Source organism: Eptatretus burgeri, chromosome 9 (assembly GCF_056783735.1).
Source record: "Eptatretus burgeri isolate ZD-2024b chromosome 9, Ebu_testis_v1, whole genome shotgun sequence".
Taxonomy (NCBI): Eukaryota; Metazoa; Chordata; class Myxini; order Myxiniformes; family Myxinidae; genus Eptatretus; species Eptatretus burgeri.
In genome coordinates this window covers 12,386,632-12,402,991 of record NC_140969.1, presented here as the reverse complement: position 1 = coordinate 12,402,991, position 16,360 = coordinate 12,386,632, and the positions used below count along the sequence as shown (strand labels likewise).

The following is a 16,360-nucleotide window of genomic DNA, read 5'->3' as shown; positions in this document are numbered from 1 at the left end:
AACCCCCCCTGTGAATCTGCATGAAGTAAATTTTGGTTCACGAGTCAGTAAGTGACCACTATATTCGTTGTGGGTCTGTCTGTCTGTCTGTCTGTCTGTCTGTCCCGAGCATAGCTCCGTGGGTTTTGATCCGATCTTGATAAAATTTTGGTGGGAGGTTTATATCATGATCTAGTTGTGTTTTCCGGAGAATGGGCGTGGTGCGCCCATTATGGGCGGAGCCATGACCCAAAAACATGTGTTTTTAGGAGGTAGCCGATTTCAAGTTACATCTTCTCCGAGGGGGTTTGTCGAATCGGGCAGGGGTTTCGGTATTTGGTTAGCCCAATGGCACCTGCATAGCCCCATGGAGCTCGATTTTTCATTTTCGTCCCAAGGTCAAGGTCACAAGGTCACGAACTTAGAAAATGTCAATAAAATCAATAAATTGGGCATCGAGCTCCTAGGGTTTTCAACTGTTTCGAATGAAAGTTGGTACGCAAGTCGTGCTCTTCGAGTACTACAACTTTCATCATTTACATTTTTCCCGATTCCCGCCAGTTTGCCCGTGGCGTCCCCTCGAAGGTCAAAAAATAAAAAGGCGAACCGTGTACATTGCTCGTGAACCATCGCCGTCTTCAGACTTGTAATATTTTAATTTCAAAGTTACAATCTTATATATTATTTCCGAGTTTGTAGTTTCGTGTCGCGCTATCTTCGACTTTGTTCTGCACTCGAGTAACGTGATATTCGGCTTACATTATCTCAAAGACCATATGAGGTGCATGGTACAAAAAAAAGTAAATAAAATGGTTCTGAAACGGTGAAATCGTGCCAAAAACGGTTACTGCATTTGGCTTTGTGTCCTACAGGACTTCGCACAGTGGTTACTTCGCTTAGGCAATGGGCAATTGTGCTACAACCATCCCGATATTCCCCATTGCATTCAGATTCCACCTGATTGTGAAGTCGTCAAGGAATGTTTGGAAACTGAAGTGTTCATCAACCTACAAAACCCTCGACTCCTGTCAAACACTGTCATCCTGACACCCACAAATCAGTATGCCCTTAGAATGAATGATGACATCACACACAAATTACCAGGCACTATCAAAGTATACTTAAGTGCAGACCAAGTCATTTGTGAAGATCCACGAGAGGCTGAGCAATATCCTTTAGAATTCCTTAACTCCGATAGAAATGGCATGCCTCCGCACAGACGACTCTTGAAGCCTGGTGTCATTATCATGCTCTTACGTAACCTAGATATAAAAAGAGGGTTATGTAATGGTACACGACTGATTGTTAGGAATCTCCACACCCATGTTCTAGATGCCGAGATCCTAACTGGGGCAAACAAAGGTGACTATGTGTTGATACCACGAATCAAACTGGCCCCATCAGATGTGAACTTGCCATTCATTCTTGAAAGAACACAGTTTCCAGTAAGAGTCAGCTACTGCATGGCTATAAACAAAGCGCAAGGCCAAACCTTTGATAAAGTTGGGTTATATCTTCCACAGCCGGTGTTCAGCCACGGTCAGCTATATGTTGCCTTCTCACGATCACGTCGGTTCTCGGACATTACGGTGCAAATTATACCAACTACAAAACAAGGGTTCCACAATGACAATGCCATAACCCAAAGCATTGTGTATCAAGAAGTACTTTGAACATTGTATTCCACTTACTGCATTAAAGTAAAATTACTACTGATACTCTGCATCAGTTCCTTTCTCAAACACACCCACCCCAACATGTCGCGCAGAGGGCGGGTTATGCTAGTGTGTACTGAAGTGTTTGTTCTTGATCGAGGTATTTCCAGATGCTGTTGGCAGAGCTTTTCACCTCCACAAGCTGTTTGACGAATTAGAAAGTACACATGAGCATTTCATAATCTACCTAAGCTTGAATTATTTGTTAAGAAAAATAAAAAACAGGGGATAAAAGCAAGAGCTAACATGGACTTACAAGGAACTTTGGCACAGGAGTAGGTCGTTCAGGTCATTATGCTTGTGCCAAAACATTTGAAAGTTTATCATCGGGATGATGCCAAAAATCAAAGATTTGGTCATATGATGCAAAAAAACAAGTGCCAACAAGTACCCATTCTACTCTCCATGTGGCCGAAACTATCCTTGAAAAGTTTGGTCGTGATCAACTAAAGCGGTTTAAATAGATTAACCTTGCTCGTATTCCGAATTCCCCCCTGAAATCCAAAAATATTTTAAAGCTGATAACTTCATTTTTTTACTATTAACCCCCATCCCCTCCCCCCCCCCCATGGGTCCTTCGCTCTCCCTACCTCCAAGTCTGATGGTGATCAATTAAGCCATCACAGAGATCCCTCTTCACCCTCTTCCAAATCTCCCCAAAATTGAATAATCTATGAGCAAATTACTTCATTTTATTTTTCACCACAAATCCCCCAAGGGGCTCCATTATGTCCATTCTGCCCAGGTTGGTGACCCAACAATTGTCCGTTCTCAAGATATCCGAGATGTAAAGGGATCAGACACATACAGACAAACTGGCATGGCATGTGACATGTGACACAAAGGGAAGCTTTGCCTGATGTGAGACTGATTATGCTTGTTACATTTGGCTCGGAGGCCGTAGGGTCTAAAAAATCTACGGCCACTAGCAATTATAGGGCGGCCGCAGTATTTCCACGGTCACACAATGTAGCAGTCACATATGTTTTTATTTTTCGGGTAGCCGCACGGGGTATTTATAAATTGTGGAGACCGAAAACGTGGGGGTGCCGTACGGTATTTGATTTGATATCGCACGGTGACCTGAGGGCGTCCCTGCGGCGGCCATATAATTTTCAAGGCAGACGCAAGGTAGCCTCAAGGTGCCCGCAAGGTGACCGCAGGGGGGCCCTAAGGCGAACCTGGAAATAGTGCGGCCGCCGTAATTTTTTGGGGGTTGGCAAAATTCATTTTTTATTGATAAGAGCCTACGGAAAACGCACGAATAACGCAAGCCCACCACCGTACGCCCTACGTACGGTCGACGTGGAACACATCTATGTCATGGCTACGGCCAACCTAGAAATGAAAAAAGTTATAACTCCGCGCTATAATTCCACGGCGACCCCTACGGCCTGTAAAAGATAGCCATACGGCGTAGGGCCACCCTGAGGCCACTTCAGAAACTCTGCGGCCGCTGCACGTTTCTGTCAATTCAGAGGGGGAACGGCCGCCGTATCCTCGCCGTAGAGCAAATGTGACTCCTGCTTTAGCAATCGTTCCGCAAGTGGACCTGTTATTTACCCAAAAGATCGCACATGCTCACATGGAACAAATACACGGAACTTATGTGATCCCCATGTTTACTTGTAACTTATAGCGCCTACTTTGTAAGGCAGAGGAGTGAAAATGTGCGCAATCTCTCGTGTCCTTTTACATCTTCCATGTCTGTGAGTTCAAACACCAATTTGAGGTTGAGTCACGAGTTTTCAATTGTTTGTTCTTCATTCAGCAAGTGCAATAGTCATGGAGTTGCTTGTGGACGACAGTGCAGCGAGTTTTGTGTACACTACTTTGTTTTGAAGTTGATATTTATTTTCTATTTAAATAATTATAATAATAATAATAATAATAATAATAATAATAATAATAATAATAATAATAATAATACCATTCCTTTTGTGTCATGAAGTCACATAGGGTTGCTGAGGCACTTTCATTGGCAAGGAGTATAGTCCTGGACAGGTCACCACTCCAACGCAGTTTTACCCTGAATGGTTATTACCCCAATGCACTGGTACTCACTTCGCCAACCTCAGAAGGATGACAGGCTGAGTGAATCCCACCTGGTGTTAATTTAACAGTTAACAGGGGGCATGGACTCAGGACCCTTCGGTCCCTGGCCAGCCACCTTAACCGCTAAGTCAACACCAGGTATTTATTTAAATAAACCACCCCATAAACGTTGTCTTGTGACGTCGGTGCATTTCCAAGGGGCCAACCGCATGCGTGAACATACGAGTCCATTATCTTGGAAACTCTTTGTTGAATTGCTCTTTTGAAAGGAGCTTTTAAACAATATTCTTCCTCTTTCGGCTGCTCCCATTAGGGGTCGCCACAGCGGATCATCCATAATGATCCGCATACTGATTTGGCTTAGTTTTACGCCGGATGCCCTTCCTGACACAACCTTGGTCGCCTTACGACACAGGGATATGGATTGGGTTTCGCCATGATTCCGGGCTGCCCTGCACCCTCTCATAGCACGGCCCAGCACAGAGCTCCCGTCCTCAAGCGATCCTCCAACCCAAGCCTCCGAGTAGCCGGATTACAGGTGCACGCCACTATGCCCGGTAGCTTTTAAACAATATATATATATATATATATATATATATATATATATATATATATATATATATATATATATATGTATGTGTGTGGGTGTGTGTACACACGTACGCGCACGCAGCAAACTGATTTTTGTTTCAGGTACAAACTCTCTCGAGCAAACCCGAAGAATGCAATTTCGAAAAGATTGTTGCATGCCTCGAGGTTTTACAATTCTCCCCTTTTGGGGAGGTGTCGGGGCGGTAGAGAGAGGGAGGGTTGTCAGCTGCAAGCAAGATTCTTCATACATTTACATCTCGGTCCAGTGTTCTTTTATGACTGCCATTTAATGGACGGAATCGGTCGGTGCTTCGGTTGGATGATCATTGTCGTTGCTCCAAGCTGTCCGTCGTGGTTCAAAGATGGCCGCACTCGAGGATAATAGCATTTGCTGAAAGTAAAACGAAATTTTATTTCCCCTTTTTTTTTAAGATTGGAAAAGATGGCTGCAAGCTAAGGGTAGGCGGGAATTGCAATGGAAAAGGGGGTTTCACTTTTGATTTGATGCTTTTGGAGATGCATTTCTGATTTGAATCGTATAACAGTCGTACAAACCCCCTTCTTACCACAATTGCTCCCCACACTTTACCCCACCCCTCAAGTCACCATGATGCAAATCGGCTTCGCAGGCCCATGTCCAAGATAACGTCTCAGAAAAGAACACTTGTGAACGTCGGGGAAGTAGGAGGAAGAAATTGAGACGTGACATGAAGCAATTTTGGACCATCATGCCTGTGCTGTATCCACAGTCCACACCACTATAACCTCCAATTTGCATATCTTCAATCTAACTAAAACCTTTGTCATTCATTTCTTTGTATAATTATCTTGCATATCCCATCTGTATTACAGCCTTGAGATGTATCTTCAACAAAATTTCATGATTTCGTCCTTGTCACACACACAATTTGTCCACCAAGTTTTGTCCGAATCCGTCCGTAACTTCTTGAGATATCCAGCTCACAGACAGACAGGGGTGAAAACACAACATCCGCCCACCTTCAGTGCTGGAGGTAACAACAGTCTTACGTTAGTTAACACCATCCTCTGATCCCATGAACAGTGACTCGTTTGTCCGAATTGCCTCGACGATGTGTTTTTTTTATCGATCTTTTTATTCGACCTCATCACCACCTAATGCTTCCCCGCAACAAAATGATATGCACAGAGTTTGTGTTCTGAGTGACAGCTTATGGTGTCATTCTTTCTCCATTGTCCTTTCATGAGATTGACAAAGTTTGTTTTTCTTGGTCATAAATGCAGATGAAACCAAAATGTTGCTCACAGTATTAGGCTCACGGGATTTATTTATTTATTTTGTTACTTTAAAAACAAATCTAAAGTCCTCTGCATGTCTTCGTAACGAATTCCCCCACAACAGGGCTTGCCTCGAATACTTCCTGGAGGGTGGCTTGCAGCTGGCGCTGGTTAAGGATAAGCGCCGACAGTTGGCAGGGCAGCATCGGTCCTCTGACAACACTGGTTCAAAAGCATCGGTCGGTGAGGTGCCTCTGGGACTCGGCACGAGCAACCGAGCATGTGCTGCTTCTGGCGATACACTTAATTCCGTGTCGCCATCGTATCCTGTCCATGAACATCTCTCGGGGAGCGGTGATGTGGAGGAGACGCCTGCTCTGTGAGTCGTGCTCCTTATGGCAGGATGTTTGATCTGCCTTTATCCTTTGTTATAATTAACATATAATTGGTTGCATCACAATTTCAACGAAGTAGCTCTTGCAGTTGCGGAATTTATGTTTTAATGCAGTGTTAGGTGTGTCAGATAAAGTTACTTGCACTCCGGAAGTTTGGAACATTTTAGAGGTTAACAGGCTGTGATACTCACCAACAATGTGATTGGGATTAAAATGAGAGTTTTCAAATTGCTGATGGTGAAGTGGCATCACAACCAATCAAGCAATTCATCCATTTGGATAATTAATTGTGACAATTTGATGAATGTTTACTCAAACATCCATGACCTTTCTCCTTTATTATCACCTTCAAAGTCTTTACTAACACTCTGCTCAAGGTAATGAAAAGTTTTTATTTTTAAAAAATGTTTTCCCCCTATTTCAAAGGTGCTGAATCCAAATTTGGATGATGCTCCCTCGGCATCCTTGAGGGTTTTGAGATATACAAGATGGCCACCAAGATGTAAAATAACCATGTCTTTGCTCATTTTGGACGTACATCTTGTGGTGATGAGAGGAGCAATAGTTCATGCCCAGAATGCTCCAATAATCCTTCCACCATGCTGTGTCATGATAGGACGGTCCCATTATTCTCTGCATGTGCATGATAAAGTTCGATGGAGTCCTCCACATATGTGTGAGATATCAGACTCCATTTCATGGATGATAATTTCCAAGGCTGGATCATCATCATCATCATCATCATCATCATCATCATCATCATCATCATCATCATCCTCTGAGTGTTTTGGTGCTGTTGCTTTAACAGAGCGAGGAGCCATGAACCTGTTCCCACGCTCATCATGACGTCTGGCATCAGCAACCTGGAGATCACTAACAGCGCTTTGTAGGCATAGCTGAGCTTCTTCTGCCCATCCATCACATCTTTGTTTACAGACTTCAGAGTTGGCTTCTTTGAATGATTTCTTTCCACTGCCACGATCAGCTGTTGTACAGAGTTTCATCTTGCGCCACTTGGAGGGGTTGCGAAGACCAGGTTTCATGTGACATATTCCACCAGAGAATAAGCAATTATCCCACAAGCCAAATATCATTTGGTCAGATCCGTGGCATCTCTTAAGAGGTGGGGGGTTCACGATAAAGACGGAGTTGAAGATTTCCCTTGTCGTTTCAAATATTTTTTTTAAAATCTGGAATAGGGATGTGTAGGAAGACACAATTGCGACGACACTCCATCACCAAGCCAGAATCCTCTTCAAATTGTCTTTGAAACTCAATGTTCATCCCATCACCTCGTAATTTACTAGAATCAATGATGTTTTGTGTGCGGTCTTTGCCAGCAGAAGTCAAGGGTTGATCAATAAGTCCACACTCAAATAAACATTCATCCATATTCCTTCTTCAGAGATGTCGATCATGTCATTGATTTTGTCCCATGGGTGTGTCTGCAAGTAATAGGGAAAAGTAGTATCAAAAACACAACCGGTAAAATATATGAAACGTAAGGTTTTTGTCCTTATCAGGATAGAATAACCCATAAACGTATTTCTGAAAACAATTGGTTCATTCATTGAACAAAAATTGCTCCGAACTTTATGGATGTTTTTGTATTTGAGTTACTGACAAGTTATAGGAAGAATACTCAGACATTGAATGACATTGATAGATACATTCACAGATAGATATGTAATGGGTTCATTTATTTACCACTAGCAAATACAGTACCACCCGTTGCTTCACTGATGGGAATACTAAAGGGAGGGGGTGGAGAAAAAGAGGAGGGAAGAAGGAGAGAGGGGCGGGGGAGAGAGAGGGGAGAGTGAAGAGGAAAGGAGGGAGGAGGGGTGGTGGAAGTGAAGGCAGTGTGATGTGAGAGGAAGGGAAGGCAGACGTGCGGTGGAGCGTTAATTACGATTCATAATGTCTCATTAAAATGATTCTGCACAGAATAACAGTGAAGATGGAAACAAAATAATGTCTGAAATCCATTTTCTACCAGTCATACTATAAACACCGCCCGGACACATCCGGAGACAAAACCCGCTGGACGTATCCGGAGCCAAGCCATCTGAACACAAACACTGCTCGGACACATCCGAAGACAAACTCCCATCCAGATGCGTTTGGAGACAAACTCCTATCCAGACATAAATATTGCCCAGACACGTCCTGAGTCAAGCTGTCTGGAGAGAAACACCGCCTGCACGCGTCCAGACATAAACACCAGCGGGACTTTTTGGGAGACAAGCACCGCCCAGATACGTTCGGAGACAAGCACCACCCGGACGCATCCGGAGCCAAGCTGTTCAGCGGCAAAATTCCATCCGGACACGTCCAGAGATAAACTCCCGTCAGCCAAAAGCACCGCCCGGACGTGTCCGGAGCCAAGCTATCCGGAGACAAACACCGCTCGGACACGTCCGGAGACAAACTCCCGTCCGGACATAAACAGTGCCTGCACATGTCCGGAGATAAATACCATCCGGACATGTCCGGATACAAACACCGCTCAGACATAACCACAGTCCGGATATGTCCAGATAGATAGATAGATAGAGAGAGATAGAGAATGGTGCTGCACTGCATTGGGAGGGGGTAGAGCAAGGATGGGACAAAGAGAGAGAGAGAGAGAGAGAGAGAAAGAGAGAAAGAGAGAAAGAGAGAAAGAGAGAAAGAGAGAAAGAGAGAAAGAGAGAAAGAGAGAAAGAGAGAAAGAGAGAAAGAGAGAAAGAGAGAAAGAGAGAAAGAGAGAAAGAGAGAAAGAGAGAAAGAGAGAAAGAGAGAAAGAGAGAAAGAGAGAAAGAGAGAAAGAGAGAAAGAGAGAAAGAGAGAAAGAGAGAAAGAGAGAAAGAGAGAAAGAGAGAAAGAGAGAGAGAGAGAGAGAGAGAGAGAGAGAGAGAGAGAGAGAGAGAGAGAGAGAGAGAGAGAGAGAAAACGGAGAGAATATTTTATGCTTTATGAACAACGCGCGCGCGCACACACGCACACACACACGCACACACACACACACACACACACACACACACACACACACACACACACACACACACACACACACACACTTAGTGCTTGGCTGATGTAGGCATTTTTCGGGAATCACCAGATTGGAGTCAGTGTGATTACTAACGACAGTACGTACTGTATACAACCCCAAAAACATGAGCAGCTTTCACCGGAAAAACAACAGAGCACGAACCACTCGCTCAGGATGAAGGAGCACGACGAACCACTCGCTCAGGGTCAATGAGTTGATCCACCAAATGTGATGAACTGGCGTATTATCAACAGATAATATCTCACAGTATTAAATCTCACACTCTCACTATGTCTCTTCGAAAGGACCGTTTACAAAACCCCCCCATCCACTTTCTCAACAATCCTCTGGAAGAAGTCTTTTCTTTCAAGCTTCTGGGTCTCACTATCTGCCATGACCTTTCCTGGGAAAGTCACATTTCCAACCTTGCCTCAAAAGCCAGTCGCCGACTGGGAATCCTCCGTCGTGCAAAGTCCTTCCTCGGCCCTCTTGAGCTCCTGACCACTTACAAAGCTTTTGTCCGTAGCCTGATGGAGTACTGCTCTCCCCTCTGGGCTGGTGCTCCTGCCTCCCACCTTTCTCGACTTCACGCTGTCGAAACCAGGGCTTTTAAGATCATTGGCATCTCCCGCAATGAAGCTGAGTCATTGGGCCTCTCACTCAATCACCGCAGGTTAGTCGGTGGTCTTTCTGTCTTCTACCGACTCCTCTCCAGCCTTGCCCCCCCTGCTCTCTCTGCGATTTGTCCCAACCACATTTCCACAGGGCGCTCAAGGTCCGCCAACAACCCCCTTCTGGTAAAACTACCAAAATCACGAATCACTGCTCATCTTCACTCTTTCATTCCTCTTTTTTCCCGCCTTTGGAATAAACTTCCTCACTCTATTCTTTCCCATTCTTCCCTCCAGGCTTTCAAAACAGCTGTTCACCACCACCTCTTATCTTCCCCCATCCAAATCCTCGATCTTTTCTACCCCTGATAATCCACCCAAGCCCACTTCCTTCAATTCTTCTGCTTTCCTTCCTGAAAGTCCCTGTAATGTCCATCTTCTCCTCGCCATGTTCCCCGTCCCATCCCCATCCCTCTCCCTTCCACAGTTCACCTGTGTCTGTTCCCCACTGTTTTGTCCCTTCCACTCCCGCCCCTCTTGTCTCATGCCTCCTTGCTGTGAGTTGTGTGTTCGCTCTCATACGAGCCTCGACCAAGGTATACAAAAAAAGAAAAAAAAAAGAAAAAAAAAAAAAGATATTTCAGATATTTTCAGTCCACTGCCGGACAAAAGCCTCATCATTTTGACGCCACGTTGCTCTGTCTCTTGCTTTGTTGTTTCAATTCACTCTTCTCCAATATTTGCGTATTTCATCCCTCCATCTTAGATGTGGCCGTCCCCTGTTCCTGTTGCCATCCATAGGTCTCCATGTTGTTACTATTGTTATCCACCTGTTATCTGACCTTCTGCTAATGTGTCCTGCCCATTTCCATTTGCTGAGTTTGATTATTTCTAAGATATCCTGAGTTTTGGTTTGTTATGTGACCCATTTATTTGGCTATCTTTGTATGTAATACCGAACATATTTCGTTCCGTTCCAACTTTTTCTCCATTATTGTTGTTAACGCCCAGGTTTCTGCCCCGTAGATGATAGTTGGAATAATGCATTGTTTGAAAACTTTTCTTTTCAGACGTAATGGTAAGCGAGCTCCCTCTCATGATGTTACTGAGTTTTCCATATTGACTCCGTCCAAGTTTGATTGCTGTCTTTATTTCTTGTTCTTGATTATTTTCCTTGATACCAAAGCTTTGCCCTAACTATATGTGTTCTTCTACTTCTTCTATTTGGTTTGATATGTTCTAATTTAAGCAACGGTAAAGAAAAACTCATTATACATAATGGCAGCCATATTGGCAGCCATTATTGTTTAAATTTGAATATATACATGTAGTCTCACACGTTTGTCACTGAAAATATTAAAATAATAATCAATTTACCTTAAAGAACATACAAAAGCCATTTGAATCACATTTTTATGTCGATTCATTGTAAGCAAAGTTCGGATATTTGATACTTTGGTGGCCATCTTGGATATCTCGAAACCCTCAAGGATACTGAGAGGGCATAATCCAGATTTGGATTCAACACCCTCAAAATAGGGGGAAAGCATCAACAAACTTTGGTAAGATGGTAATTTTAGGTTTTCAGTCTGACACCCAGACTATCTCTCGATTGACGTACCATCTCGAGGTGGGGACTGTCCTTTTCGTCCTTTCTTTGAGTCATTTTTACCCTTTTAGTACTTGTAAGACACTTTTGATACTTTACACCCTTTAGACCCTATTCCATAGAACCTGACCCACTTAGACTAGTGTTCTTCATTGCACGGCCCACGAGCCACTGGCGGCCCCTGGTGGCCTAAAGTGCGGCCCCTGACTTGCGGCTGATAATTCACAAACGTGAAAACACCCTTCATAATCTGCCATAAATGCTATCAAATTGACCCGACGGTTTCAAATGAGTGTTGCAATGCGGAGCATAACAGTAACACAACTCCATCAGGACACGGTTACAGCCCAGTTCACCACAACGAAGAAGAGTATGTGGAGGCCGGGCCTAATAGCAGCCATTACGGAGTCCTGCAGGTGGTGCGGAGTCCTCTCACACTGATGTCTTATCAGAAAAAGTGGCCCTCCTCAAAAACAATAGTGAAGATCACTGCTCTAGACCTTTCAACACTAACTCCTATTGGAATGTACCCTTTGGACCTTCAGACCCCAAAAACCCTTTCTACTATTAGACCTCTTAAGACCATTAAGACCCCTTTAGACCTGTTCAATACTTTAGACCCTCAAGACCTGTTATACTGCGAAGGCCCCTTGACCCTTAAACCCCTTCAAACTTTTAAGATCCTTTGGACATTTACATCCTTTAGATCCCTTTAGACCCTTTCAACTCTGTAGAACCGTTAGACTGAACTACTTTTGGAACATACCCTTTCGACCTTTAGATCCCTTTGACCCAAAGACCGTTAGACTCCTTATGACCATTTACACCCCTATTGACCCTTTACACCTGTAGACACTTTTGACCTTCAGACCTTTTAAGACCCTTTCGATATTGTAGACCCTCACACCCATTAGACCTCTGAGACCACTTGAGACTCTTTAAACCCTAACTACGATTGGAACATACCCTTTAGACCCCATTGATCTTTAGACCCCTTAAGACCTTTCAGATTTTTAGATCCTTTTAAACGTTAGACATTTTAAGACCCGTTTTAGACCTTTTAAGACCATTTAGATCATCCATCTATCCATTGGGACCATACTCTGTGCAGAGCGTTGGTGCTGCCTAAGCAGTCTCTTGGGCTATTGGGCACAATCCTGGATGGGTCGCCACTCCGACACAGTACACCAGCAAGCTGGCACTCATTTTGCTGACCTCGGAAGGATGAGAGGCAGAGTCAACCCCACCTGGTATTAATTAAACAGCCGAGAGGGATTTGAACTCAGGATCCTGGGATCCCAAGCCCACCACCCTAACCATTAAGCCAACACCAAGCATATTTAGACCCTTTAGACATTTACATCATTTATACCCCTTTAGACCCCTTTCTACCCTGAGACCCTGTAGACCTTTCGACCCTAGACCACTTTGGTCCTTTTTAGACCCTTTCAACACTTTGGACCCCTTTACACCATTACACCTTTTGAATGCTATAAACCCTTTAAATTAGTTTGACTTTTTAGACCCGAAGACCGTTTAAACCATAACGACTGTTTGAATGTACCCTTTCGACCCCCTAGACCCTTTTGACCATTTTGATCCCTTTACACCTTTTTTGTCCTTTTAAGACCTTTTCAGTCCTTTTATGATCCTTTTAGTTATTTAAAGACCTTTTCAACACTTTAACTCCTTTTAGACCTCTTGGAGTCTTTTGAGTTTAGACCCTTTGCACCCATTTTGGGTCGAAGATGGTTTAAGGGTCCTTTCACTGGATAAAACTAATGGAACGATTTTCATCAATTCAGGACCAGCTCATCCTAAATAGTTTTCACTGCATGAATACAATCACGTTATCAGGCCTTTTAGCCCCCACGGGCCCATAATTTTTCCATCAAATCAAACTGTAAATCAACTTTATCACCTAATGCACCCCAACTCCGATTGCCGTCCATTGAACACAGACTGTGAAGGATAATAATGAGTGAGTTCCATCACATCCCCACTGGAGCTCAGCAGAGTTCCACACATCTGCCCAAATATATCTTTGTCTTGTACCCATGTTTTTGTATGCGATGACACTGTCAGGGCTTCTGTGCAACCTCCCTTCTGGGGCCCCTTCTGATCATTAGCAGAAAGGACAAGCACTCCATCCTTGATTTTGAGAGGAAGTCACAAATGGTCAATTTAGACAGACTCGAGGCCACCTTCATTTATAAAGAGTCTGATGCAACTCATCCTACTGTTGTAGCAGAACAAACTCCAGCTGCATCGACTCTCATCGTTCCTGTGAGACTACACACAAGAGCACCGAGTTCAGCCCCATCAACATCTGCATCCGCTGCTTTGCCACCGACAACTACATCAGACGTGAGGAAATGGGGTTCCGGCAGACATGTCCATTGGCCAAAGAGATTCGTGCAGTCATTCAATTAGGGCTGACATCTACATGATCAGTCGTCCCTCTTTGGCCATTGATCAAGAGTGGAGTCAGTGCAGTGACTCGTGAAATTATTCTCAACATTTTGTTTATACTTGTAATAAAGCAAACGTGTGAACACGCCTAGCCAATCAGTGGAGTCTTTCCAGAGAGCAAGGAGACGCAGGGGATAATATACTGCAAGGTGCACTTCAAGGGAGCTCGTCACCACGACATGATAGTAGCTCGCGCGCCTTTCCTTACAAGCCTTTTCTCATCCCTATTCACGAGTCGATCAACACGTCAACATTTATTGTCCTTTGTTCGACATTCGACGTCAGCGTGGGCCCCGAGCTCAATGTAGGACCCAGGCAGAGGCGGCATCGGACTATGCAACCCACTCGATTGCATTGGGCCTCCAGATAACATGGAGCCCCACGTGACTGATCGTGGTTTACAATCTTTCGAGAGCCCCCCCTGCCCTGCTCCGGGACCTCATTTTGCCAACAAAACATATCAACATGTGAGCGGCGACAAACACAGTGCAAGGGGACCACTCCATCTCAAGGAACGAAAGCCCTATTTGAGATGGAGGAACGAAAGGGTGGATTCAGGTGAAGCGCAGTTTCCATGGGAGTTACAGGGTTTGAAAGGCAAAGAGCGAGGGACCGGCGATGAATGGGCAGCTTGAGTGAAAGAAGGCTCAAAAGATGATGTTTTGATAGACAGAGGGATTAAAGAGAAAGTGAACATTCCAACTCACAACGCATCTCCCTCCCAAAATATCCCTCCATACAAAAGGGCAAGGATCTGTGTGTCTCATAAACTAAAGAAATATCTGTCTCGGGAAAATCATAATTGTCTGAATGAACGGGGGTCTTTTCCATAACCGCAACAATATATTTGTGCCTTCACAGTGGGGATGGCAAGATTGCTTCGGGCTTGGAAGTATGCACACCCGCCTTTTTAAAATGTCTAGCCTGGGTTTGAATGCAGACCCAGCTATGAACCGTCACGCTGGTGTTTCGCATGCAAGACAAGGCGTCAGTGTATGCGCCGTCCATCGGAAGGACGTTAAGCCAGACAGCCTGTCTTTCAGCACTGGTTATCAGGGGACATCAACTATCATAGAGTCTTTGAGTTATCGTCGGTGCCCTGAACATAATACAAATCCATGGCACCTTTGCTTGAACGTCAGGCTTGGCCAGCCGGTTTGCGAAATAATTTTCCCGAAAACATTCCCTAAACACCTCCCATCCCCACCCCGTAGTAGTAGTAGTAGTAGTAGTAGTAGTAGTAGTAGTAGTAGTAGGAGCATCGGAGCATCACTTAAAAGAGAAAGTCATAATAAAAATGCTTGTCGAGGTAAATTCCCGTTACCATATTATCAGAAGACACTCTTCAGCTGCATTTCTCCGGCCAGCAGTTGTGAAGACACTTAATGCAGAACAAGGAACATACTCACAAATCTTCTAAAACGAGCCGAGTAATCCCATTGACTCATAAAAAGAATGTCGCACTAAATAATTTGTTTGACGCACTTGAAATCTCGTTATTTTATTCACTTTTTTTTGAACCTTAGTAAGCGACTACTTCAATGAGACTTCGAGGTTTGGCTTTCGCAAAACGATTTTCCCGTGACGTGCAGTAAATTATTCTCAAGGGCGTCTGTTTGCTTTGTTTAGCCCTAATTGTTTACTTTCATTTCATCTTCTTCGTTGTCATTTCCATCCTAACTTTTACACGTGCCACAATAAAACAAAGCATCCCCTTGTTGTCTCTAGATGTCCGTGGAGGGACTTTATCTCGGTTGCCAGCTCCTGTTCTGTATCTGGAAGGAGAGCTGATGGCAAGAGCAGATATCGCGTGCTAAGTGGCGTCTTATGTAGCATCTGAGAATGTCTCGTTTAAAAGGCAATGCAGAGGTACAACGATCTGGCAGCTCGAGCAATCTTAATTGATCTCCCCCATCCTTTGTCTGTGGACGACGCACTTGCAAGGTGGTGGGGGGGGGGACATTTTCTAGCAACGTCGAGGTTGAAATGATGCGTTTCTCCTTTGTGATAATTCCTCGGCGGATACCGTGTAATCGATGAAAATTGAGAGGTTTGCGAAGTGAACAAGAGCATCTTTCATTTTGTTTACTATAATGCCTCCTGCCTTGTCTTGCAGCCTCCTGTCTCCTTCACACAAGATTCGATTGCTGGACGTCGGCAGCTGTTTTAACCCGTTTCTCAAGTACGATGAATTCCTGGCCATCGGGATCGATATATTCCCTGCAGTACAGGTAATATATACTCCGACACATCGGATTATGAAAACAGTGCATTAGTTGAATGATGAGAACTTGAAGCACTACCTTTCGTTCAGTATTTATTAGTGAGTTCATGAAAAATGAACTTGTGCAGGTATGAGGTTGATGGAGAAGCATTTTAATTTGATCAAACTACAGTCCTGTCAGGTGCAACTACTCACCTCAACTAGCTGTTCAACTTTCCAAGAAACTACCTGCAAATGGATCAAGTCATTTCATCAAAGTTTGTCGTAAAAAAATAAAAAAAATAAAGTTAGAATGAAGAACTAGTCTTGCTCGGGAAAGCTGGTGTCGTTCCACATTGGCGGACGGGTAGAACCACGGATGAAAGGAACAGGACATTGATTGGGGTATGCTGACCACCATGGGAATCGAGGAGAAGCT

General features: G+C 44.2%; 1 protein-coding gene across 1 annotated transcript in view; it reads left to right on the top strand.

Annotated features, from left to right (window-relative positions):
• SAMTOR (S-adenosylmethionine sensor upstream of mTORC1) overlaps positions 1-16,360 on the top strand; it is a 76,200-nt gene that overhangs the window by 53,983 nt on the left and 5,857 nt on the right. The window contains exons 6-8 of the mRNA XM_085894113.1: positions 5,722-5,976; positions 6,801-6,878; positions 15,835-15,949. Of these exons, the coding sequence (XP_085750239.1) occupies positions 5,722-5,976; positions 6,801-6,878; positions 15,835-15,949 (448 nt within the window). The remainder of the gene's footprint in view (positions 1-5,721; positions 5,977-6,800; positions 6,879-15,834; positions 15,950-16,360) is intronic.